The sequence below is a fragment of the Melozone crissalis genome, unplaced genomic scaffold (assembly GCF_028551555.1).
Source record: "Melozone crissalis strain CALT ecotype California unplaced genomic scaffold, PUWL_Pcris_2 ptg000490l_1, whole genome shotgun sequence".
NCBI classification, from domain to species: domain Eukaryota; kingdom Metazoa; phylum Chordata; class Aves; order Passeriformes; family Passerellidae; genus Melozone; species Melozone crissalis.
Window position 1 is genome coordinate 31,806 of NW_026536201.1, and position 22,078 is coordinate 53,883.

At 53.1% G+C, this 22,078-nt stretch overlaps 1 protein-coding gene across 1 annotated transcript; it reads left to right on the plus strand.

Annotated features, from left to right (window-relative positions):
- Positions 1-188: 188 nt before the first annotated feature.
- On the plus strand, positions 189-16,774 carry SCX (scleraxis bHLH transcription factor). Its single transcript, XM_054295082.1, has 2 exons — positions 189-779; positions 16,727-16,774. The coding sequence occupies exons 1-2, from the start codon at positions 189-191 to the stop codon at positions 16,766-16,768; spliced, it is 633 nt and encodes a 210-aa protein (XP_054151057.1). The 3' UTR covers positions 16,769-16,774.
- The last annotated feature ends 5,304 nt before the right edge of the window (positions 16,775-22,078 follow it).

Sequence of the window (22,078 nt, forward strand, 5' to 3'; positions counted from 1 at the left end):
CACCGGGGTAAAGCAGCGCGATAAAACCCCTAAAAAGCGACATAAAGGCGGGGTAAAAGCGGGAGAAAAGCGGGATAAAAGTCCTAAAACCCGGGATAGAAGCGGGATAAAAGCCCTCAGAGCGGATCGGCGAGAGCCATGAGCGGCCGGAGCTGAGCGTCGCCGGCTCTCCAGCGGCTTTTCCAGCCATGTCCTTCGCCATGCTGCGCTCGGCGCCGGGGCGCTTCCTGTACCCCGAGATCAGCGCGCTGTCCGAGGACGAGGAGAACAGCGAGAGCTCGGGCTCGGAGGAGAAGCCCTTCCACGTGGAGGGCGACGCGTTCGGCGTGCGGGGCGGCAAGCGGCGGCCCGGCAAGAGCCGCGGGCGGCTGGCGCGGGAGCCGCGGCAGCGGCACACGGCGAACGCCCGCGAGCGGGACCGCACCAACTCGGTGAACACGGCGTTCACGGCGCTGCGCACGCTCATCCCCACCGAGCCGGCCGACAGGAAGCTCTCCAAGATCGAGACGCTGCGCCTCGCCTCCAGCTACATCTCGCACCTGGGCAACGTGCTGCTGCTCGGCGACGCGGGCGGCGGAGGGCAGCCGTGCCACGGGGCGGCGGCGGCGGCGGCGGCGGCGGCGGGGCCCGGAGCGGCGGCGGCAGCGGCGGCGGCGGCGGCGGCGGCGGCGGCGGCGGCGTTCTGCGGCGGAGGGAGCGCGTCCCCGCCCGGGCGGGAGAGCGAGAGCGGGCAGCCGCGGCAGATCTGCACCTTCTGCCTCAGCAACCAGCGCAAAATGGTGAGTGCGATAACAGGAACGGGGTCCGGGATAGCGGGAATGGGAATCACGGGGTGCCCAGCCGCGGCAGATCCGCACCTTCTGCCTCGGCAACCAGCGCAAAATGGTGAGTGCGATAACAGGAATGGGGTCCGGGATAGCGGGAATGGGAATCACGGGGTGCCCAGCCGCGGCAGATCCGCACCTTCTGCCTCGGCAACCAGCGCAAAATGGTGAGTGCGATAACAGGAATGGGGTCCGGGATAGCGGGAATGGGAATCACGGGGTGCCCAGCCGCGGCAGATCCGCACCTTCTGCCTCGGCAACCAGCGCAAAATGGTGAGTGCGATAACAGGAACGGGGTCCGGGATAGCGGGAATGGGAATCACGGGGTGCCCAGCCGCGGCAGATCCGCACCTTCTGCCTCGGCAACCAGCGCAAAATGGTGAGCGGTGGTGATTGGGATACCGGGAATAACGGGAATAGTGGGAATACTGGGCTCCGGGATAGCGGGAACGGAGTCCGGGATAGCGGGAATGGGGATCCCGGGATGCCCAGCCCCGGCAGATCTGCACCTTCTGCCTCGGCAACCAGCGCAAAATGGTGAGTGATGCCGGGAATAACGGGGATAGTGGGGATACTGGGGTCCGGGATAGCGGGAACGGGGTCCGGGATAGCGGGAATGGGGATCCCGGGATGCCCAGCCCCGGCAGATCGGCACCTTCTGCCTCAGCAACCAGCGCAAAATGGCGAGCGGTGGTCATGGATATATTGGTGATAATGGGAATAATGGGGATAATGGGGTCTGGGATAGCGGGAATGGGCTCCGGGATAGCGGGAATGCCGCGGGGATAGCGGGAATAGGGAGCAGGACGGGGATGCCCAGCCCCGGCAGATCTGCACCTTCTGCCTCGGAAACCAGCGCAAAATGGTGAGTGGTGGTGCTGGGAATAACGGAGATAAAGGGGATAAATGGGGTCCAGGATAGCGGGAATGGGGTCCAGGATAGCTGGAATTCTGCAGGGATAGAGGGAAGGGGGAGCAGGATACCGGGAATGCACCTTCTGCCTCGGAAACCAGCGCAAAATGGTGAGTGATGGTGCTGGGAATACCGGGGCTAACGGGAATATCGGGGGATTTGGGAATCGCGGGGTGCCCAGCCCCGGCAGATCGGCACCCTCTGCCTCAGCAACCAGCGCAAAATGGTGAGTTTGGGATAGAAGGAATGGGGACCAGGATAAGGGGAATGGGGTCCCGGATAGCGGGAATGCCGTGGGGATAGAGGGAATAGGGAGCAGGATACCAGGAATGAGGGATTTAGGAATCCTGGGATGCCCAGCCCCGGCAGATCTGCACCTTCTGCCTCGGAAACCAGCGCAAAATGGTGAGTGGAGGTGCTGGGAATAACGGGAATAACTGGAATAACGGGGTGCTGGATAGCAGGAATAGGGTCCAGGATAGCTGGAATTCTGCAGGGATAGAGGGAATGGGGATTGGGATTTGGGAATCGCGGGATGCCCAGCCGCGGCAGATCTGCGCCTTCTGATTTAGCAACCAGAGCAAAATGGTGAGTTTGGGACACAGGGAATGGGGACTGGGAATACTGGGAATGGGGAGCAGGATACCGGGAATGCCGCAGAGACAGAGGGAATGGGGAGAGGGATTTGGGAATTGTGGGATGTCCAGCCAGGGCAGATCAGCACCTGCCTCAGCAGCCAGAGGAAAATGGTGAATCTGGGAGAGTCTGGGATGCAGGGAATGGGATATTGGGATACTCGGAATGCCACAGGGAATGGGAACCAGGATACTGGGAATGGGGACTGGGATACTGGGAATACCGTGGGGATTGAGGGAAAGGTGGCTCGGGATTCAGGAATGAATCCCGCAGGGACGTGGGGAATTGTGTCCCAGGATTTGGGAATGTTGTGAGGGTGAAGGGAATGGGGAGCGGGATACTGGGAATGGGGACCGGGATACTGGGAATGGGGACTGGGATACTGGGAATACCGTGGGGATTGAGGGAAAGGTGGCTTGGGATTCGGGAATGAATCCCGCAGGGACGTGGGGAATTGTGTCCCAGGATTTGGGAATGTTGTGAGGGTGAAGGGAATGGGGAGCGGGATACTGGGAATGGGGAGCGGGATACTGGGAATGGGGACCGGGATACTGGGAATACCGTGGGGATTGAGGGAAAGGTGGCTTGGGATTCGGGAATGAATCCCGCAGGGACGTGGGGAATTGTGTCCCAGGATTCTGGAATGTTGTGAGGGTGAAGGGAATGGGGAGCGGGATACTGGGAATGGGGAATGGGATACTGGGAATGGGGACCGGGATACTGGGAATGGAGAATGGGATACTGGGAATGGGATACTTGGAATGCCACAGGAATTGAGAGAAAGGTGGCCCGGGATTCAGGAATGAATCCCACAGGGATAAAGGGGAACGGGGATTGGGATTTGGGAATGGAGGCTCCTGAGATGCGGGAATACCTCGGGGAATGGGGGCCGGGAGTTGGGAATGAATCCCGCAGGGATAAAAGGGAATGGGGGCTCCCAGGATTCGGGAATGAATTCCGCAGGGATAAAGGGGAACGGAGACTGGGATTTGGGAATGAATCCCACAGGGATAAAGGGGAACGGGGATTGGGATTTGGGAATGAATCCCGCAGGGATAAAAGGGAATGGGGGCTCCCAGGATTCAGGAATGAATTCCGCAGGGATAAAGGGGAACGGAGACTGGGATTTGGGAATGAATCCCACAGGGATAAAGGGGAACGGGGATTGGGATTTGGGAATGAATCCCACAGGGATGTGGGGAATTGTGTCCCAGGATTCTGGAATGTTGTGAGGGTGAAGGGAATGGGGACCAGGATTCGGGAATGAATCCTGCAGGGATAAAAGGGAATGGCGATTGGGATTCGGGAATGAATTCCGCAGGGATAAAGGGGAACGGAGATTGGGATTCGGGAATGAATCCCGCAGGGATAAAAGGGAACGGGGGCTCCCAGGATTCTGGATTCGGGCTGGGAATGAGGAGCTCCCGTGCAGAGGCACTGGGGCTTCCCAAAAAACCGGAGATTCCCGATCCCGGGAGGCAGGGAATTGTGTCCTGGGAATTCAGGAACGAATCCTGCAGGGAACTGAGTCCCGGGATCCGGGAATGCCGAGGGGATGAAGGGGATGGGGACCAGGATTTGGGATTTGGGATGGGAATGACGAGCTCTCGTGTGGGTTTTCCTGGAAAAGTGGCGATTCCCGGGTTTATCCAGGTGAAAATTCTGTTTGTTCCACTCCGAGGAGCAGCGGGATTCAGGGAATTGTGTGCCGGGAATTCGGGAATGAACCCCGTGGGGAATGGGGATTGGGAATTCAGGAATGAATCCTGTGGGGATTCAGGGAATTGTGTGCCGGGAATTCGGGAATGAACCCCGTGGGGATGTGGGGATTGGGAATTCAGGAATGAATCCTGTGGGGATTCAGGGAATTGTGTGCCGGGAATTCGGGAATGAACCCCGTGGGGATTCGGGGAATGGGGACTGGGAATTTGGGATCCACACTGGGAATGACAAGATCCCATCTGGGGGCTTCCCAAAAAAATGGCGATTCCCAGGTTTGTCCCAGCGATTCCTGGGTTTACCTCAGGGATTCCCAGTTTATCCCAGTGATTCCCTGATTTATCCCACTCATTCCCAGATTTATCCCAGCGGTTCCTGGGTTTATCCCAGGAATTCCCTGATTTGTCCCAGCGATTCCCAGTTTATCCCAGTGATTCCCAGTTTATCCCAGCGATTCCCAGTTTATCCCAGCGATTCCCTGATTTATCCCAGTGATTCCCGGGTTTATCCCAGTGTTTGCCCACTGCTGGGATCAGAGGCCAGAGGCGGCTCCAAAATCCACGGAAAATCCATGGAAAATCCATGGAAAATCCACAGAAATCCACAGAAAATCCACAAAAAATCCACAAAAAAATCAATGGAAAATCCACAGAAAATCCATGGAAAATCCATGGAAAAGCCTCTCTGGAGCCATGGGAAAAGGGACTGGGATTTGGGATTGGCTCCCAGTATTCCCAGTAACTCCATAACAGGATCCCAGTATTCCCAGTAACTCCATAACGGGATTCCCAGTATTCCCAGTAACTCCATACTGGGATCCCAGTATTCCCAGTAACTCCATAACGGGATTCCCAGTATTCCCAGTAACTCCATAATGGGGATCCCAGTATTCCCAGTAACTCCATAACGGGATTCCCAGTATTCCCAGTAACTCCGTAACGGGATTCCCAGTGCTCCCAGTAACTCCATATTGAGGATCCCAGTATTCCCAGTAACTCCATAATGGGATTCCCAGTATTCCCAGTAACTCCATAATGGGGATCCCAGTATTCCCAGTAACTCCATGACAGGATCCCCAGAATTCCCCGTTACTCCGTAACCAGGATCCCAGTATTCCCAGTAACTCCATAACAGGATTCCCAGTATTCCCAGTAACTCCGTAACGGGATTCCCAGTGCTCCCAGTAACTCCATATTGAGGATCCCAGTATTCCCAGTAACTCCATAATGGGATTCCCAGTATTCCCAGTAACTCCGTAACGGTGATCCCAGTCCCTGAGTGCCGGCACTCCCAGTTCCCAACCCCAGTGCTCCCAGTTCCCCCAGTGCCCCTGGATTTTGGGATTCCCTCTCCTCTCCTCATTCCCTGGATTTTGGAATTCCCTCTCTTTTCCTGATTGCCCGAATTTTGGGATTCCCTCTCTCTTGATTCCCTGGATTTTGGGATTCTCCGGATTTTGGGATTCCCTCTACTCTCCCAAATCCCTGGATTTTGGGATTTCCTGGATTTTAGAATTCCCTCTCCTCTCCCAATTCCCTGGATTTTCAGATTCCCCGGATTTTGGGATTCCCTTCCCTCTCCTGATTCCCTGGATTTTGGGATTCCCCAGAATTTGGGATTCCCCAGATTTTGGGATTCCCTTTCCTCTCCCAATTCCCTGGATTTGGGAATCACCAAACTCTGGGGTTTTCCACCCAAATCATTCCCAAAGCCCGACAGTGCTGGGGTTTAGGAAAAAGGGAATTTGGGAAAAGGGGAATGTGGGAAAAGGGAATTAGGGAAAGGGGAATTTGGGAAAAAGGGAATTTGGGAAAAGGGGAATTTGGGATTCTAAATAAATCCCCGCCCCTAATTTTCCACCAATCCAAATAATTCCCCATCCCTAATTTCCCACCAATCCCATGAATCCCCATCCTCAATTTCAGATCAATTCCTATAAAATCCCATCACAAATTTCACATCAATCCCAATAAATCCTCATCCCTGATTTTCCATTAATCTCAAAAAAATTCCATCACTAATTTGGAATAAACCCCAACAAATCCCCACCCTTAATTTTGTAATTCCTACAAATTCCCAGCGTGAATTTGCCATCCATCCCAATAAATCCCCATCCTTAATTTTCCATCAATCCCAGTAATTCCCACCCCTAATTTCGGATCAATTCCCATAAAATCCCATCACAGCTGGAATTGGGGCTGGGAATAAAACTGGAACTGGGACGGGAATTGGGATGGGAATTAGAGCTGGAATTAGAACTGGAATTGGGACTGGAAGTGGGGCTGGAAAGAGAATTAGAACTGGAATTTTAGAACTGGAATTAGGGCTGGAATTAGAACTGGAATTAGGATTAGAACTGGAATTGGAATGAGAACTGGAATCAGGGGTGGAATTAGAGCTGGAATCAGAACTGGAATTGAGGCTGGATTTGGGGTTGGAATTAGAACTGGAATTAGGGATGGAATCAGAACCGGAATTAGAACTGGAATCAGGGCTGGAATTGGGGCCGGAATTGGGGCCGGAATTGGTGCTGGAATTGGGGCTGGAATTAAGGCTGGAATTGGGGCTGTAATCAGGGCTGGAATTGGGGCTGGAATTGGGGCTGGAATTAGAACTGGAATCAGGGCTGGAATCGGGGCTGGGATTAAGGCTGGAATCAGGGCTGGGATTAAGGCTGGAATCAGGGCTGGAATTGGGGCTGGAATCAGAGCTGGAATTGGAGCTGGAACAAGAATAAGAACTACAATCAGAACTGGAACTAGGGCAGGAATTGGGGCTGGATTTGGGAATAGAATTAGGAGTAGAATTAGAACTGGAATCGGGGCTGGATTTGGATCCGGAATTGGAGCTGGAATTCAGGCTGGAATCAGAACTGGAATCAGAACCGGAATCAGAACTGGAATTGGGGCTGGAATTAAGGCTGGAATTAAGGCTGGAATCAGGACTGGAATTGGGGCTGGAGTCGGGGATGGATTTGGATCTGGAGTTAGAACAGGAATCAGGGCTGGAATTAGAACTGGAATCGGGGCTGGAATTGGGGCTGGAATTAGAACTGGAGTTAGAACAGGAATCAGGGCTGGAATTAGAACTGGAATTAGGGATGGAATCGGGGCTGGAATTTGGGCTGGAATTAGAACCGGAATTGGAATTGGGATTAGAACAGGAATCAGGGCTGGATTTGCAGCTGAAATTAGAATTGGAATCAGAACTGGAAATAGAACTGGGATTAGAACTGGAATCAGGGCTGGAATTGGATCTGAAATTAGGGCTGCAAATAGAACTGGAATTGGGGCTGGAATCAGGGCTGGAATTGGGGCTGGAATCAGGGCCGGAGCCGCCGCTCCCAGTCCATGCCGGGTTTTTTTGGGATGCATTCCCGTGGATTTGGGGTTTATGGGGTGTGAGGGGAATCCCATCCCGCCCTTTGATCCCTGGGTGTCAGACAAGGCCGAGGAAATGAGATCCAGACCCTCGGGAATGCCGGGAATGCCAGGATGGGAACGGCTCCGGGGCTTGGGATCATCCCAGGGCTCCCATTCCCATCCAAAACCTTTGAGATCATCCCAGGGCTCCCATTCCCGCCCCAAATCCCTCGGGATCATCCCAGAATCTCCAATCCCACCCCAAATCCCTTTGGGATCATCCCAGAATTTCCATTCCCACCCCAAAACCTTTGGGATCATCCCAGAGCTCCCATTCCTGCCCCAAATCCCTCGGGATCATCCCAGAATTTCCAATCCCACCCCAAATCCCTTTGGGGTCATCCCAGAATCTCCATTCCCACCCCAAAACCTTTGGGATCCCGACCCCTTCCTATCGGGAGGGAGGGGATGGGAGAGAGGATTTGGGATATGGAGGGGATTTGGGATAAGGGAATTCCTGTCTGGAAATCTCCTCAGGATCCAGGAGGGAATTGGGATATGGAGGGAATTGGGATAAAGGAATTCCTGTCTGGAATCTCATCAGGATCCAGAGGGGATTGGGATCCAGAGGGGATTTAGGATAAAGAAATTCCTGTCTGGAATCTCCTCAGGATCCAGGAGGGATTTGGGATCCAGAGGGGACTGGGACAGAGAAGGATTTGGGATCCAGGGAGGAATTGGGATATGGAAGGGATTTGGGATAAAGAAATTCCTGTCTGGAATCCCCTCAGGATCCAGGGGGGAATTGGGATCCAGGATATTGGGATCCGGAGGGAACTGGGATCCAGGGAGGAATTGGGATAAAGGAATTCCTGTCTGGAAATCTCAGGATCCAGCGGGGAATTGGGATCCAGGGGGGATTTGGGATATGGAGGGGATTTGGGATAAGGGAATTCCCCTCTGGAATCTCCTCAGGATCCAGGGGTGAACTGGGATCCAGGATATTGGGATCCAGAGGGGACTGGGACAGAGAAGGATTTGGGATCCAGAGGGGATTTGGGATAAAGGAATTCCTGTCTGGAATGCCCTCAGAGGGAATTGGGATCGAGGGGGGAATTGAGATCCAGAGGGATATTGGGATATGGAGGGAATTGGGATACAGGAATTCCTGTCTGGAATCTCCTCAGGATCCAGGAGGGATTTGGGATCCAGAGGGGACTGGGACAGAGAAGGATTTGGGATCCAGGGAGGAATTGGGATATGGAAGGGATTTGGGATAAAGGAATTTCCCTCTGGAATCCCCTCAGGATCCAGGGGGGAATTGGGATCCAGGATATTGGGATCCGGAGGGAACTGGGATCCAGGGAGGAATTGGGATAAAGGAATTCCTGTCTGGAATGCCCTCAGAGGGAATTGGGATCCAGGAGGGAATTGGGATCCAGAGGGATATTGGGATATGGAAGGGATTTGGGATAAAGGAATTCCCCTCTGGAATGTCAGCATCCAGGGGGGATTTGGGATCTGGAGGGAATTTGGGATGAAGGAATTCCCGTCTGGAATCTCAGGATCCAGGGGGGAATTGGGATCCAGAGGGGATTTGGGATAAAGGAATTCCCATCTGGAATCTCCTCAGGACACCAGGGGGATTTGGGATCCAGGGGGGAATTGGGATATGGAGGGAATTGGGATAAAGGAATTGCCGTCTGGAATGCTCTCAGAGGGAACTGGGATCCAGGGGAAAACCGGGATCCAGAGGGGATTTGGGAAATCCTGGGAAAGAGGAAATCCCAGGAAATGCGAAATCCTGGGAAACGGGAAATCCTGGGAAATGGAATATCCTGGGAAATGGGAAGTCCTGGGAAAGGGGAAATCCCAGGAAATGTGAAATCCCAGGAAATGGGAAATCCTGGGAAAGGCCAATTCCCGGGAAATGGGAAATGATGGGAAATGGGAAATCCCAGGAAAGGCAAATCCTGGGAAATGGGAAATCCTGGGAAAGGGGAAATCCTGGGAATCCCAGGGAAAACCCCAGCACAGCTTCCCAAGGAAAGGATTTTCATGGAAAAATCTCGGATTTACGCACAGGGAGCAGGAATTCCATGGGATTCCCAAACCACCCCTTTTCCCCCTTCAGGGCTGGCCCCAAATCCAGGTTTTCCATGGAAAAATCCCAGATTTAGTCACAGGGAGCAGGAATTCCATAAGAATCCCAAACCACCCCGGAGCCAGGAGCTTTCCTCAGCAATTCCCGATTTTCCCCTTTTCCCCCTTCAGGGCTGGCCCCAAATCCAGGTTTTCCATGGAAAAACCCCAGATTTAGGCACAAGGAGCAGGAATTCCACGGGATTCCCAAACCACCCCGGAGCCAGGAGCTTCCCTGAGCCGTTCCCCGCTTTTCCCCCTTCAGGGCTGCACCCACATCCAGGTCTTCCATGGAAAAATCCCAAAATTATGCACAAGGAGCAGGAATTCCATGGGATTCCCAAACCATCAGAGCCAGGGGTTTCCCTGAGCCGCTCCCATGTACCCCAGGATGGGGTCACCCCCAATCCAGGTTTTCCATGGAAAAATCCCAAATTTAGTCACAAGGAGCAGGAACTCCACGGGATTCCCAAACCACCCAGGGCCAGGAGCTTCCCTGAGCCATTCCCACTTTTCTCCAGGATGAGAACACTCAAATCCAGGTTTTCCATGGAAAAATCCCACATTTAGTCACAGGGAGCAGGAATTCCAGGGATTCCCGAACCACCCCGGGGCCGTTCCCGCTTTTCCCCCTTCAGGGCTGGATCACCCCACTCCAGGTTCAGGTTTTCCATGGAAAAAATCCCAGATTTAGGTACAGGGAGCAGGAATTCCATGACATTCCTGAATCGCACAGGAGCCAGGAGCTTCCCTGAGCTATTCTCACTTTTCCCCCTTCACGGCTGCACCCACATCCCGGTTTTCCATGGAAAAACCCCAGATTTAGGCACAAGGAGCAGGAATTCCACGGGATTCCCAAATCACCCCAGAGCCTGTAGTTTCCCTTTTCCTGAGGATCCGAATCCAGGTTTTCCATGGAAAAACCCCAGATTTAGGCACAAGGAGCAGGAATTCCACGGGATTCCCAAACCACCCAGGGCCAGGAGCTTCCCTGAGCCGTTCCCGCTTTTCTCCAGGATGAGATCACTCAAACCCAGGTTTTCCACGGAAAAATCCCAGATTTAGTCACAGGGGCAAGAATTCCATGGGATTCCCAAACCACCCCTTTTCCCCCTTCAGGGCTGGCCCCAAATCCAGGTTTTCCATGGAAAAACCCCAGATTTAGGCACAGGGAGCAGGAATTCCATAAGAATCCCAAACCACCCCGGAGCCAGGAGCTTTCCTCAGCAATTCCCGATTTTCCCCTTTTCCCCCTTCAGAGCTGCACCCAAATCCAGGTTTTCCATGGAAAAATCCCAAATTTATGCACAAGGAGCAGGAATTCCCCAAGATTTTCAAACCATCCCGGAGCCAGGAGCTTCCCTGAGCTATTCTCACTTTTCCCCCTTCAGGGCTGCACCCACATCCCGGTTTTCCATGGAAAAACCCCAGATTTAGGCACAGGGAGCAGGAATTCCATGGGATTCCCAAACCACCCCTTTTCCCCCTTCAGGCCTGCACCCAAATCCAGGTTTTCCATGGAAAAATTCCACATGTAGGCACAAGGAGCAGGAATTCCGCGGGATTCCCGAACCCACCCCGGGGCCGTTCCCGCTTTTCCCCGTTTCCCGATCCCGAATCCCGAATTGCTGCCGGAGGGAGGGAGGGAGGGAGGGAAAAGCGCTGCGGCTGCGGCTGCGGCTGCTGCGCTTTGGGATTTTCCCAATCCCCGTTTCCGCTCCAGACGGCCCCGAGCTCCCGGGGATTGAACATCTGGGAAATCGGAGCGCCGACAATTCCCCCCCTCTGCCCTCCCCTCCCCGCCCGCGGCAACAAAGGGAGGCACGGACGGGAATGCACGTGCCGGAGGCTTTGGGATGGGGATGGGAAACGGGGATGGGATCCCGAAAAACGGGGAGGGGAAACGGGAATGGGATCCCGAAAAACGGGGAGGGGAAATGGAAATGGGATCCCGAAAAATGGGGATGGAAAACGGGAATGGGATCGGGAATGGGATCCCAAAAAATGGGGATGGGAAACGGGGATGGGATCCCGAAAAACGGGGAGGGGAAACGGGAATGGGATCCCGAAAGACGGGGAGGGGAAATGGAAATGGGATCCCGAAAAATGGGGATGGAAAACGGGAATGGGATCCCGAAAAATGGGGATGGAAAATGGGAATGGGATCCCGAAAAATGGGGATGGAAAATGGGAATTGGATCCCGAAAAATGGGAATGGGGAAAAGGGAGAGGATGAGATGGGGATGGAAAATGGGAATGGGATCCCGAAAAATGGGGATGGAAAACGGGAGTCGGATCCCTAAAACAGGGATGGAAAACGGGAATTGGATCCTAAAAAATGGGGATGGAAAACGGGAATGGGATCCCTAAAACAGGGATGGAGAACTGTGGGGAGGATGGGATGGGGATGGAAAACTGGAATGGGATCCCAAAAAATGGGATAGGGAAAAGGGGAAGGTTTGGGATGGGGATGGGAAACAGGAATTGGATCCCAAAATATGGGATGGAAAACGGGAATTGGATCCCAAAAAACTGGGGATGGAAAATGGGAATTGGATCCTGAAAAACTGGGGATGGGAAGCAGGAATCCCAAAAAACTGGGATGGGGAAAAGGGGGAGGTCTGGGATAGGGCAGGGAATGGGAAATGGATCCCAAAAACTGGGATGGAAAATGGGAACTGGATCCCAAAAAATGGGATGGAAAATGGGAATTGGATCCCAAAAATTTGGGATGGGAAACGGGAGAGGATGGGATAGGGACTGAAAATAGGAATTCGATCCCGAAAAAACGGGGATGGAAAATGGGAATTGGATACCAGAAACTGGGAATGGAAAATGGGGAAAGGTTTGGGATGGGGCAGGGAGCAGGAATTGGATCCAAAAAACTGGGAATGGAAAATGGGGGAGGATGGGATAGGGATGGAAAACGGAAATGGGATCCCAAAAAACGGGGATGGAGAACGGGAATGGGATTGCGAAAAAAGGGGAGGGGAACAGGAGTTGGATCCCAAAAACTGGGATGGAAAACGGGAATTGGATCCTAAAAAATGGGGATGGAAAATGGGAATGGGATCTCAGAAAATGGGGATGGAAAACGGGAATGGGATCCCAAAAACTAGGGATGGAGAACGGGAATGGGATCCTGAAAAACGGGGAGGGGAAACGGGAGTCGGATCCCTAAAACAGGGATGGAAAACGGGAATGGGATCCTAAAAAATGGGGATGGAAAACGGGAATCGAATCATTGGATCCCGAAAAACGGGCGGGGAGGATGGGATGGGGATGGAAAACAGGAATGGGATCCTGAAAAATGGGGATGGAAAATGGGAATTGGATCCCAAAAAGTGGGGTTGGGGAAAAGGGGAATTGGATCCCAAAAACTGGGATGGAAAACGGGAATTGCATCCTAAAAAATGGGGATGGAAAATGGGAATGGGATCCTGAAAAATGGGGATGGAAAACGGGAATGGGATCCCAAAAACTGGGGATGGAGAACGGGAATGGGATCCCAAAAAGTAGGGATGGGAAATGGAAATTGGATCCTGAAAAATGGGATAGGGAAAAGGACGAGATCTGGGATGGGGTAGGGAGTGGAAATTGGATCCCAAAAAGTGGGAATGGAAAATGGGGGAGGATGAGATGGGGATGGAAAATGGGAACTGGATCCCAAAAACTGGGAATGGGAAACAGGAGAGGATGGGATGGGGATGGAAAATGGGAATTGGATCCCAAAAAACCGAGGATGGAAAACGGGAATTGGATGCCAAAAAATGGGGATGGAAAATGGGAATTGGATCCCAAAAACTGGGAATGGGAAATGGGAATTGGATCCCAAAAACTGGGGATGGAAAATGGGAATTGGATCCCAAAAACTGGGAATGGGAAATGGGAATTGGATCCCAAAAACTGGGGATGGAAAATGGGAATTGGATCCCAAAAACTGGGAATGGGAAATGGGAATTGGATCCCAAAAACTGGGGATGGGAAATGGGAATTGGATCCCAAAAAATGGGAATGGGCAGAAGGGAGGCTGGGATGGGGATGGAAAACGGGAACTGGGAGAATCCTGGAAAAACAGGGAGGGGAAGCAGGGGGATACTGGTTATACTGGAGTGGGTACTGCTCATACTGGGATGGTACTGGGAATGGCACTGGTTATACTGGGAGTGACAGGGGGGTAACTGGTGGTGACAGGTGGCAGAGATGGTGGCACTGGAGTGGTACTGGTTATACTGGGGGCTATACTGGTTATACTGGGGTTATACTGGGGGCTATACTGGTTATACTGGGGGTTATACTGGAGGCCATACTGGTTATACTGGCAGCACTAGGGCTATACTGGTTATACTGGGGGTTATACTGGAGGCCATACTGGTTATACTGGGGTTATACTGGGGGCTATACTGGTTATACTGGGGGTTATACTGGGGGCCATACTGGTTATACTGGGGTTATACTGGAGGCCATACTGGTTATACTGGGGTTATACTGGGGGCTATACTGGTTATACTGGAGTTATACTGGAGGCCATACTGGTTATACTGGCAGCACTAGGGCTATACTGGTTATACTGGGGGTTATACTGGGGGCCATACTGGTTATACTGGGGTTATACTGGGGGCTATACTGGTTATACTGGGGTTATACTGGGGGCTATACTGGTTATACTGGGGGTTATACTGGAGGCCATACTGGTTATACTGGCAGCACTAGGGCTATACTGGTTATACTGGGGTTATACTGGGGGCTATACTGGTTATACTGGGGTTATACTGGAGGCCATACTGGTTATACTGGGGTTATACTGGGGGCTATACTGGTTATACTGGAGTTATACTGGAGGCCATACTGGTTATACTGGCAGCACTAGGGCTATACTGGTTATACCGGGGTTATACTGGGGGCTATACTGGTTATACTGGGGTTATACTGGGGGCTATACTGGTTATACTGGAGTTATACTGGGGGCTATACTGGTTATACTGGGGTTATACTGGGGGCTATACTGGTTATACTGGGGGTTATACTGGGGGCTATACTGGTTATACTGGAGTTATACTGGGGGCTATACTGGTTATACTGGGGGTTATACTGGGGGCTATACTGGTTATACTGGGGTTATACTGGGGGCCATACTGGTTATACTGGGGTTATACTGGGGGCTATACTGGTTATACTGGGGTTATACTGGGGGCCATACTGGTTATACTGGCAGCACTAGGGCTATACTGGTTATACTGGGGTTATACTGGAGGCCATACTGGTTATACTGGGGTTATACTGGGGGCTATACTGGTTATACTGGGGGTTATACTGGAGGCCATACTGGTTATACTGGCAGCACTAGGGCTATACTGGTTATACTGGGGTTATACTGGGGGCTATACTGGTTATACTGGGGTTATACTGGAGGCCATACTGGTTATACTGGGGGTTATACTGGGGGCCATACTGGTTATACTGGGGTTATACTGGGGGCCATACTGGTTATACTGGGGTTATACTGGGGGCTATACTGGTTATACTGGGGTTATACTGGGAGCTATATTAGTTATACTGGGGTTATACTGGAGGCTATACTGGTTATACTGGGGTTATACTGGGGTTACACTGGTGGCACTGGGGTTATACTGGTTATTCAGGGGGGTTATACTGGTTATACTGGTTGTACTGGAGTTACACTGGCTATACTGGGGGCTATACTGGTGGCACTGGGGTAATACTGGTTATACTGGGGTTATACTGGTTGTACTGGTGGCACTGGGGTTATACTGGTTATACTGGGGTTATACTGGTTGTACTGGGGTTATACTGGTTATACTGGGGTTATACTGGGGTTACACTGGTGGCACTGGGGTTATACTGGTTATTCAGGGGGGGTTATACTGGTTATACTGGGGTTATACTGGTTGTACTGGGGTTATACTGGTTATACTAGGGGCTATACTGGTTATACTGGGGTTATACTGGTGGCACTGGGGTTATACTGGTTATTCTGGGGTTATACTGGTTATTCAGGGGGGTTATACTGGTTATACTGGGGTTATACTGGTTGTACTGGTGGCACTGGGGTTACACTGGTTATACTGGGGGCTATACTGGTGGCACTGGGGTGGGTACTGATTATAGCGGGGGTTATAGTGGTTATACTGGGATTATACTGGTTACACTGGGGGGTTATACTGGTGGCACTGGGGTTATACTGGTGGCACTAAGGGCTATACTGGTTATACTGGGGGCACTGGGAGTTGAACTGGTTACACTGGGGGGTTATACTGGTGGCACTAAGGGCTATACTGGTTATACTGGGGGCACTGGGAGTTGAACTGGTTATACTGGGGGGTTATACTGGTGGCACTGGGGTTACACTGGTGGCACTAAGGGCTATACTGGTTATACTGGGGGCACTGGGAGTTGAACTGGTTACACTGGGGGGTTATACTGGTGGCACTGGGGTTACACTGGTGGCACTAAGGGCTATACTGGTTATACTGGGGGGTTATACTGGTGGCACTGGGGTTACACTGGTGGCACTAAGGGCTATACTGGTTATACTGGGGGGTTATACTGGTGGCACTGGGGTTACACTGGTGGCACTAAGGGCTATACTGGTTATACTGGGGGCACTGGGAGTTGAACTGGTTACACTGGGGGTTATACTGGGATTATATTGGTAGCACTGGGGTCACACTGGTGATACTGGGGCTATACTGGTTATACTGGGAGTGGTACTGGTGGCACTGGGGGTTGAGGCAGGGACTGGGAACAGCTCTGGTGGATCCTGGGAGGAATCCTTGGGAAGGGATCTCAGGAAAATTCCCAGGGAAGGAATCCTGGGAGGATTCCCTGGAGGGGGTTCCAGAATTCTCTGGGAAGGGATTTCCCGGGAGAATTCCCGGGAAGGGATTCCAAGAGGATTCCCTGGGAAAGGATCCCTGGGAAGAGATCCTGGGAGGATTCCTGGGAAAGGGATCCAGGAGAATTCCCAGGGAAGGGATCCCAGAGGATTCCTGTGAAGGGAATTCCGCTGGGAAGGGGATCCTGGGTGGATTCCATGGGAAGGGATCCCGGGAGGATTCCAGCAGAATTCCCAATTCCAGGTTTGATCCCGTCTCCTTTCCCTCCCACAGAGCAAAGACCGGGACAGGAAGACGGGACAGCTCCGGAGCTAGGCCGGGGAATTCCAGCCGGGAACCCCAGCCGGGAATTCCAGCCGGGAACCCCAGCCGGGAATTCCAGCCGGGAATCCCAGCCGGAGCAGGGGAAGCCACGCTGGAGGATTCCCGGATCCAAGGACGTTTTCCCTGCCGGATCCCGCGGGAAGAGCGGCACCGACGTTCCAGAGGATCCCACGGGACACAGAGGAGGTGCCGGAATTCCGGGAGATCCCGGGAATGCGGGGCCGCTCCGGGAATCCTCGGGAATTCCTGCCCTGGGATTCCAGATCATGGAACACTTGGATCCGCTCTGGGAATTCCTGCCCCGGGATTCTGGATCATGGAACACTTGGAACTCTGGGAATCCTTGGGAATTCCTGACCTGGGATTCCGGATCATGGAACACTTGGACCTCTGGGACCCACTCTGGGAATCCTTGGGAATTCCTGCCCTGGGATTCTGGATCACGGAACACTTGGATCTCTGGGAATCCTTGGGAATTCCTGCCCTGGGATTCTGGATCACGGAACACTTGGGTCCACTCTGGGAATCCTTGGGAATTCCTGCTCTGGGATTCCGGATCATGGAACACTTGGATCTCTGGGAATCCTTGGGAATTCCTGCCCTGGGATTCTGGATCATGGAACACTTGGATCTCTGGGAATCCTTGGGAATTCCTGCTCTGGGATTCCGGATCATGGAACACTTGGATCCGCTCCAGAAATTCTCAGGAATTCCTACCCTGGGATTCTGGATCACGGAACACTTGGATCTCTGGGAATCCTTGGGAATTCCTGCCCTGGGATTCTGGATCACGGAACACTTGGATCACTCGGATCTGCTCCAGGAATTCTTGGGAATTCCTGTCTTGGGATTCTGGAGCGTTGAACACTTGGATATCTCTGGGATCCACTCTGGGAATCCTTGAAATTCCTGCCCTGGGATCCTGATCACAGAGCACTTGGATCTCCTGGATCCACTTGGGAATCCCTGTCCCTCATGGAACACTGAGGTCTCTCAGATCCATTCCAAGAATCCTCTGGGAATTCCTGCCCTGGGATTCCTGCACATGGAACACTTGGATCACTTGGATCCACTCTGGGAATCCCTGCCCCAGGATTCCTGCACGTGGAACACTGAGATCTCCTGGATCCACTCCAGGAATCCCTGCCCTGGAATCTCTGCTCATGGAACACCTGGATCTCTGGGATCCACTCCGGGAATCCTTGGGAATCCCTGCCCTGGGATCCGTGGATCCTCACGGACATTTTGGCTTTTCCAGAGCCATTTCCCAGATCCACTTCCTGCTTGGAGCCACTTGATCCCGGAACCGATCCTGGAATCGATCCCTGAACTGATCCTGGAATTAATCCTGGAACTGATTTTAGAACCAATCCTGAACTGATCCCGGCACTGATCCCTGAACTGATCCTGGAATTAATCCCTGAACTGATCCCAGAACTGATCCTGGAATTACAAATCCCTGAACTGATCCCAGAACTGATCCTGGAATGGATCCCGGCACGGATCCCTGAGCGCGGGGTGCAGGGGCTGCATTTTTTGGGAATTATCAATCACATGCTGGAATTTCATGTTGTTGATGTGGGAATTAATTAAATCCGGATTTTGTGTCATTAATCGGGAATCTGGGTCATGATCCTTGAGGGAATTCCTTCCTTTTCCCTTTCCCCTTTCCCGTCTCTCTTATCCCTTCCCCTGTCCCTGGCCCCTTTTCCCATTTTCCCTTTCCCCATTCCCTTTTCCCTCTCCCCATTTTTCTTCTTTCCTTTTCACTTTTTCTTCTCCTTTCCCCTTTCCCTTTCCTCTTCTCCCTTCCCCTGTCCCTGTCCCCTTTTCCCATTTTTCCTTTCCCTTTCCCCATTTTCCCTTTACCTTCCCCTTTCTCCATTTCCCTTTTCCTTCCCCTTTTCCCTTGTTCCCTTCTCCTTTTTTCCTTTTCCTTTTACCTTTTTCCCATTTTCCCTTCCCCATTTTCCTTTCTCCTCTTCCCTTTCCCTTTTCCCCCATCTTCCCTTTCCCTATTTTCCCTTTCCCCTTTCCCATTCCGTTCTCCATTCCTTCTCCCCTACTCCCTTTCCCATTTTCCTTTCCTTTCCTTTCCTTTCCTTTTCCTTTCCTTTCCTTTCCTTTCCTTTCCTTTCTTTTCCTTTCCTTTCCTTTCCTTTCCTTTCCTTTCCTTTCCTTTCCTTTCCTTTCCTTTCCTTTCCTTTCCTTTCCTTTCCTTCCCTTCCCTTCCCTTCCCTTCCCTTCCCTTCCCTTCCCTTCCCTTCCCTTCCCTCCCTTTCCCTTTCCCTTTCCTTCCCTTTTCTCCCTTTTCCTTCCCCTTTCCCCACAGGTTATTCCCAGTCACCACCAGCATTCCCAGTGCCAGAAGCAGCAGGTAAAAACTGGGAATTTGGGAAATCCTGGGGAAATGAACCCCAGCACTTCCCAAAGCTCCCCCTGAGGGATCCCAGGACAACGGGATGTTCCCAAATCCGGGATGTTCCCAAATCCGGGATGTTCCCAAATCTGGGACGTTCCCAAATCCAGGATGTTCCCAAATCCGTGTGCCAAGGGAAAGGCCTGGAATGTGGGGCACCAGGAAGGGGAGGAAAACTGGGATGGGATCTGGGATTGGGAACAGAACTGGGATGGGACTGGGAACTGAACTGGGATGGGATTGGGAACAAGATCAGAACTGGGATGGGATTGGGATCAGAACTGGGATTGGGATCAGAACTGGGATGGGATCAGAACCGGGATGGGATTGGGAACAGGACTGGGATGGCATCGGGATCAGAACTGGGATGGGATTGGGATCAGAACCGGGATGGGATTGGGAACAGAGCTGGGATTGGGATCAGAACCGGGATGGGATTGGGAACAGGACTGGGATGGGATTGGGAACAGGACTGGGATTGGACTGGGATCAGGAACAGAACTGGGATAAGACTCAGATCCAGGAGAAAACCAGGACAGGCCCCAGGACCAGGATTCCCATGGGATTCCCTGAGCCTCCAACCTCGAGTGATTCCCATGGGATTCCCTGATCCCGAGTGATTCCCCTGGATTATCCAAAGGCGCCGGCACAGAGGGGGGCTGGGAATGTGGGAATGGCTGGAGAGGGAGGAGAATTCCCAAGAAAAGGTTGTCGGGTCCATGGGAAGAAAACCAGGGAATTGCAGAGCCTGGAAAAGCCTCTGGAGTCTCCCAAATCCATCCCCAGCCGTGTCCCCATCCTGCATCCACAGGGATGGGAATTCCAGCTGGGAATGGGGATCCCAGTCTGGAATTCCAGCTGGGAATGGGGATCCCAACCCGGAATTCCAGCTGGGAATGGGGATTCCAACCCAGAATTCCAGCTGGGAATGGAGGTTCCAGCCCAGAATTCCAGCTGGGAATGGGGATTCCAACCCCAGAATTCCAGCTGGGAATGGGGATCTCAGTCCGGAATTCCAGCTGGGAATGGGGATCCCAACCTGGAATTCCAGCTGGCAATGGGGATTCCAACCCAGAATTCCAGCTGGGAATGGGGGTTCCAGCCCAGAATTTCAGCTGGGAATGAGGATTCCAACCCAGAATTCCAGCCTTTCCCAGGGGAATATTCCCAAAAATCCCACCTCAATGCTGTTCCCAGCCTTTCCCAGCCCTGGGCTCAGCCGGAGCGGGGAAAAGGCTCCGGATCCAGCCGGGAATTCCATGGGAATTGCAGCATTCCCTGATCCCACAGATCCCGAGGGGCTCCTGTCCCTTCCCCGCTCCCCCATCCCACCCCGGGATCATATCCCAGCTCATTCCCGGCTCGTTCCCATCCCATTCCCGGCTCGTTCCCCGGCTCATTCCCGGCTCCGTCCCTGCCCCCGCCGGCCGGGGCCTGGCCCGGGATTTTCCGGGACATTTTTGCTCCATGAAATCAGCGCAGGCTCCCGGATCCGCACGTCGCGGCCTTGGCTCCCGCGGGATTGGCCCCGAGCCGGGAGCCGCTGTTCCCGCTGCCAGCCGCGGCTCCTGGAATTCAGGAATTCAGGAATTCGGGCCCCGCGCCCGCGATGGCTCCGCTGCAGCAGCAGCAGCAGCCACGCAGGAATTTTGGGATCCGCGGCCATCCCCGGGCCGGGAGCTGCTCCCGATTTCCCTGCGGGCCCGGGAGACCCAAACTGGGAAAGGAAGATCCGAACTGGGAATTTTTGGCCAGCCTGGAGGCTCCTGGGAGGGGATTCTGCCTCATTCCCAGATCCCGGGGCAGATCCAGCGGGAATGAGCCTCGGGAATGTCCCATGGAGCTGCCCGGGGCCACCAGATCCAGGAATTCCTGGGGCTGGAAAATCCCTGGGGATGGGAATGAGGGAATTCCTGGGGCTGGGAATCAGGGAATTCCTGGGGCTGGGAAATCCCTGGGGATGGGAATCAAGGAATTCCTGGGGCTGGAAAATCCTTGGGGATGGGAATCAGGGAATTCCTGGGAATGGGAATGAGGGAATTCCTGGGGCTGGAAAATCCCTGGGGATGGGAATGAGGGAATTCCTGGGGATGGGAATGAGGGAATTCCTGGGGCTGGGAATCAGGGAATTCCTGGGGCTGGGAAATCCCTGGGGCTGGGAATCAGGGAATCCCTGGGGCTGGGAAATCCCTGGGAATGGGGATTCCATCCCAGCCATGTCCCCATCCCACATCCTCAGGGATGAGAATTCCAGCTGGGAATGGCAATTCCAGCCCAGAATTCCAGGGGAATATTCCCCAAAATCCCCCTCTGGACGGCTCTGGGGGTGCCAGAGGTGGGATACGGATCCGGGTGTTCCTAAATCCCGCTGTGCCAGGAAGGTGAGGCTCCCCCAGCTGCCAGAATTCCCAAAAATCCCTTCCATATTCCAGGAGAGCTGCAGAGGGGTTCGGGATGCAGGGATGGAGGGATGGGAAACAGGGAACATCGGATTCCCATGGAATATTGGGATGGAATTCCCAGAGAATGTGGGGCTGGAAGATCCATGGAGCATCCCGGGATAGCAGGAGCTGGAATGGTTGGGAAGGGACGATCCCTAAAATCCCTTTCAACCAAAATCATCCCAGGATTCCATGGACAATCCCAGAATTATCCCAGGATAATGGAGCCCTGACTGCCCGTGGAAGGAGACAATCCCTAAAATCCCTTTCAGTCAAAACCATTCCAGGATTCCCTGGACACCCCTGGAATTGTCCCAGGCCAGGCTGGAGCATCCCAGGATAATGGAGCCCTCACTGCCCATTGAATGGGACATTCCCTAAAATCCCTTCCAACCAAAACCATTCCAGGATTCCATGGACAAGCCCAGAATTATCCCAAGG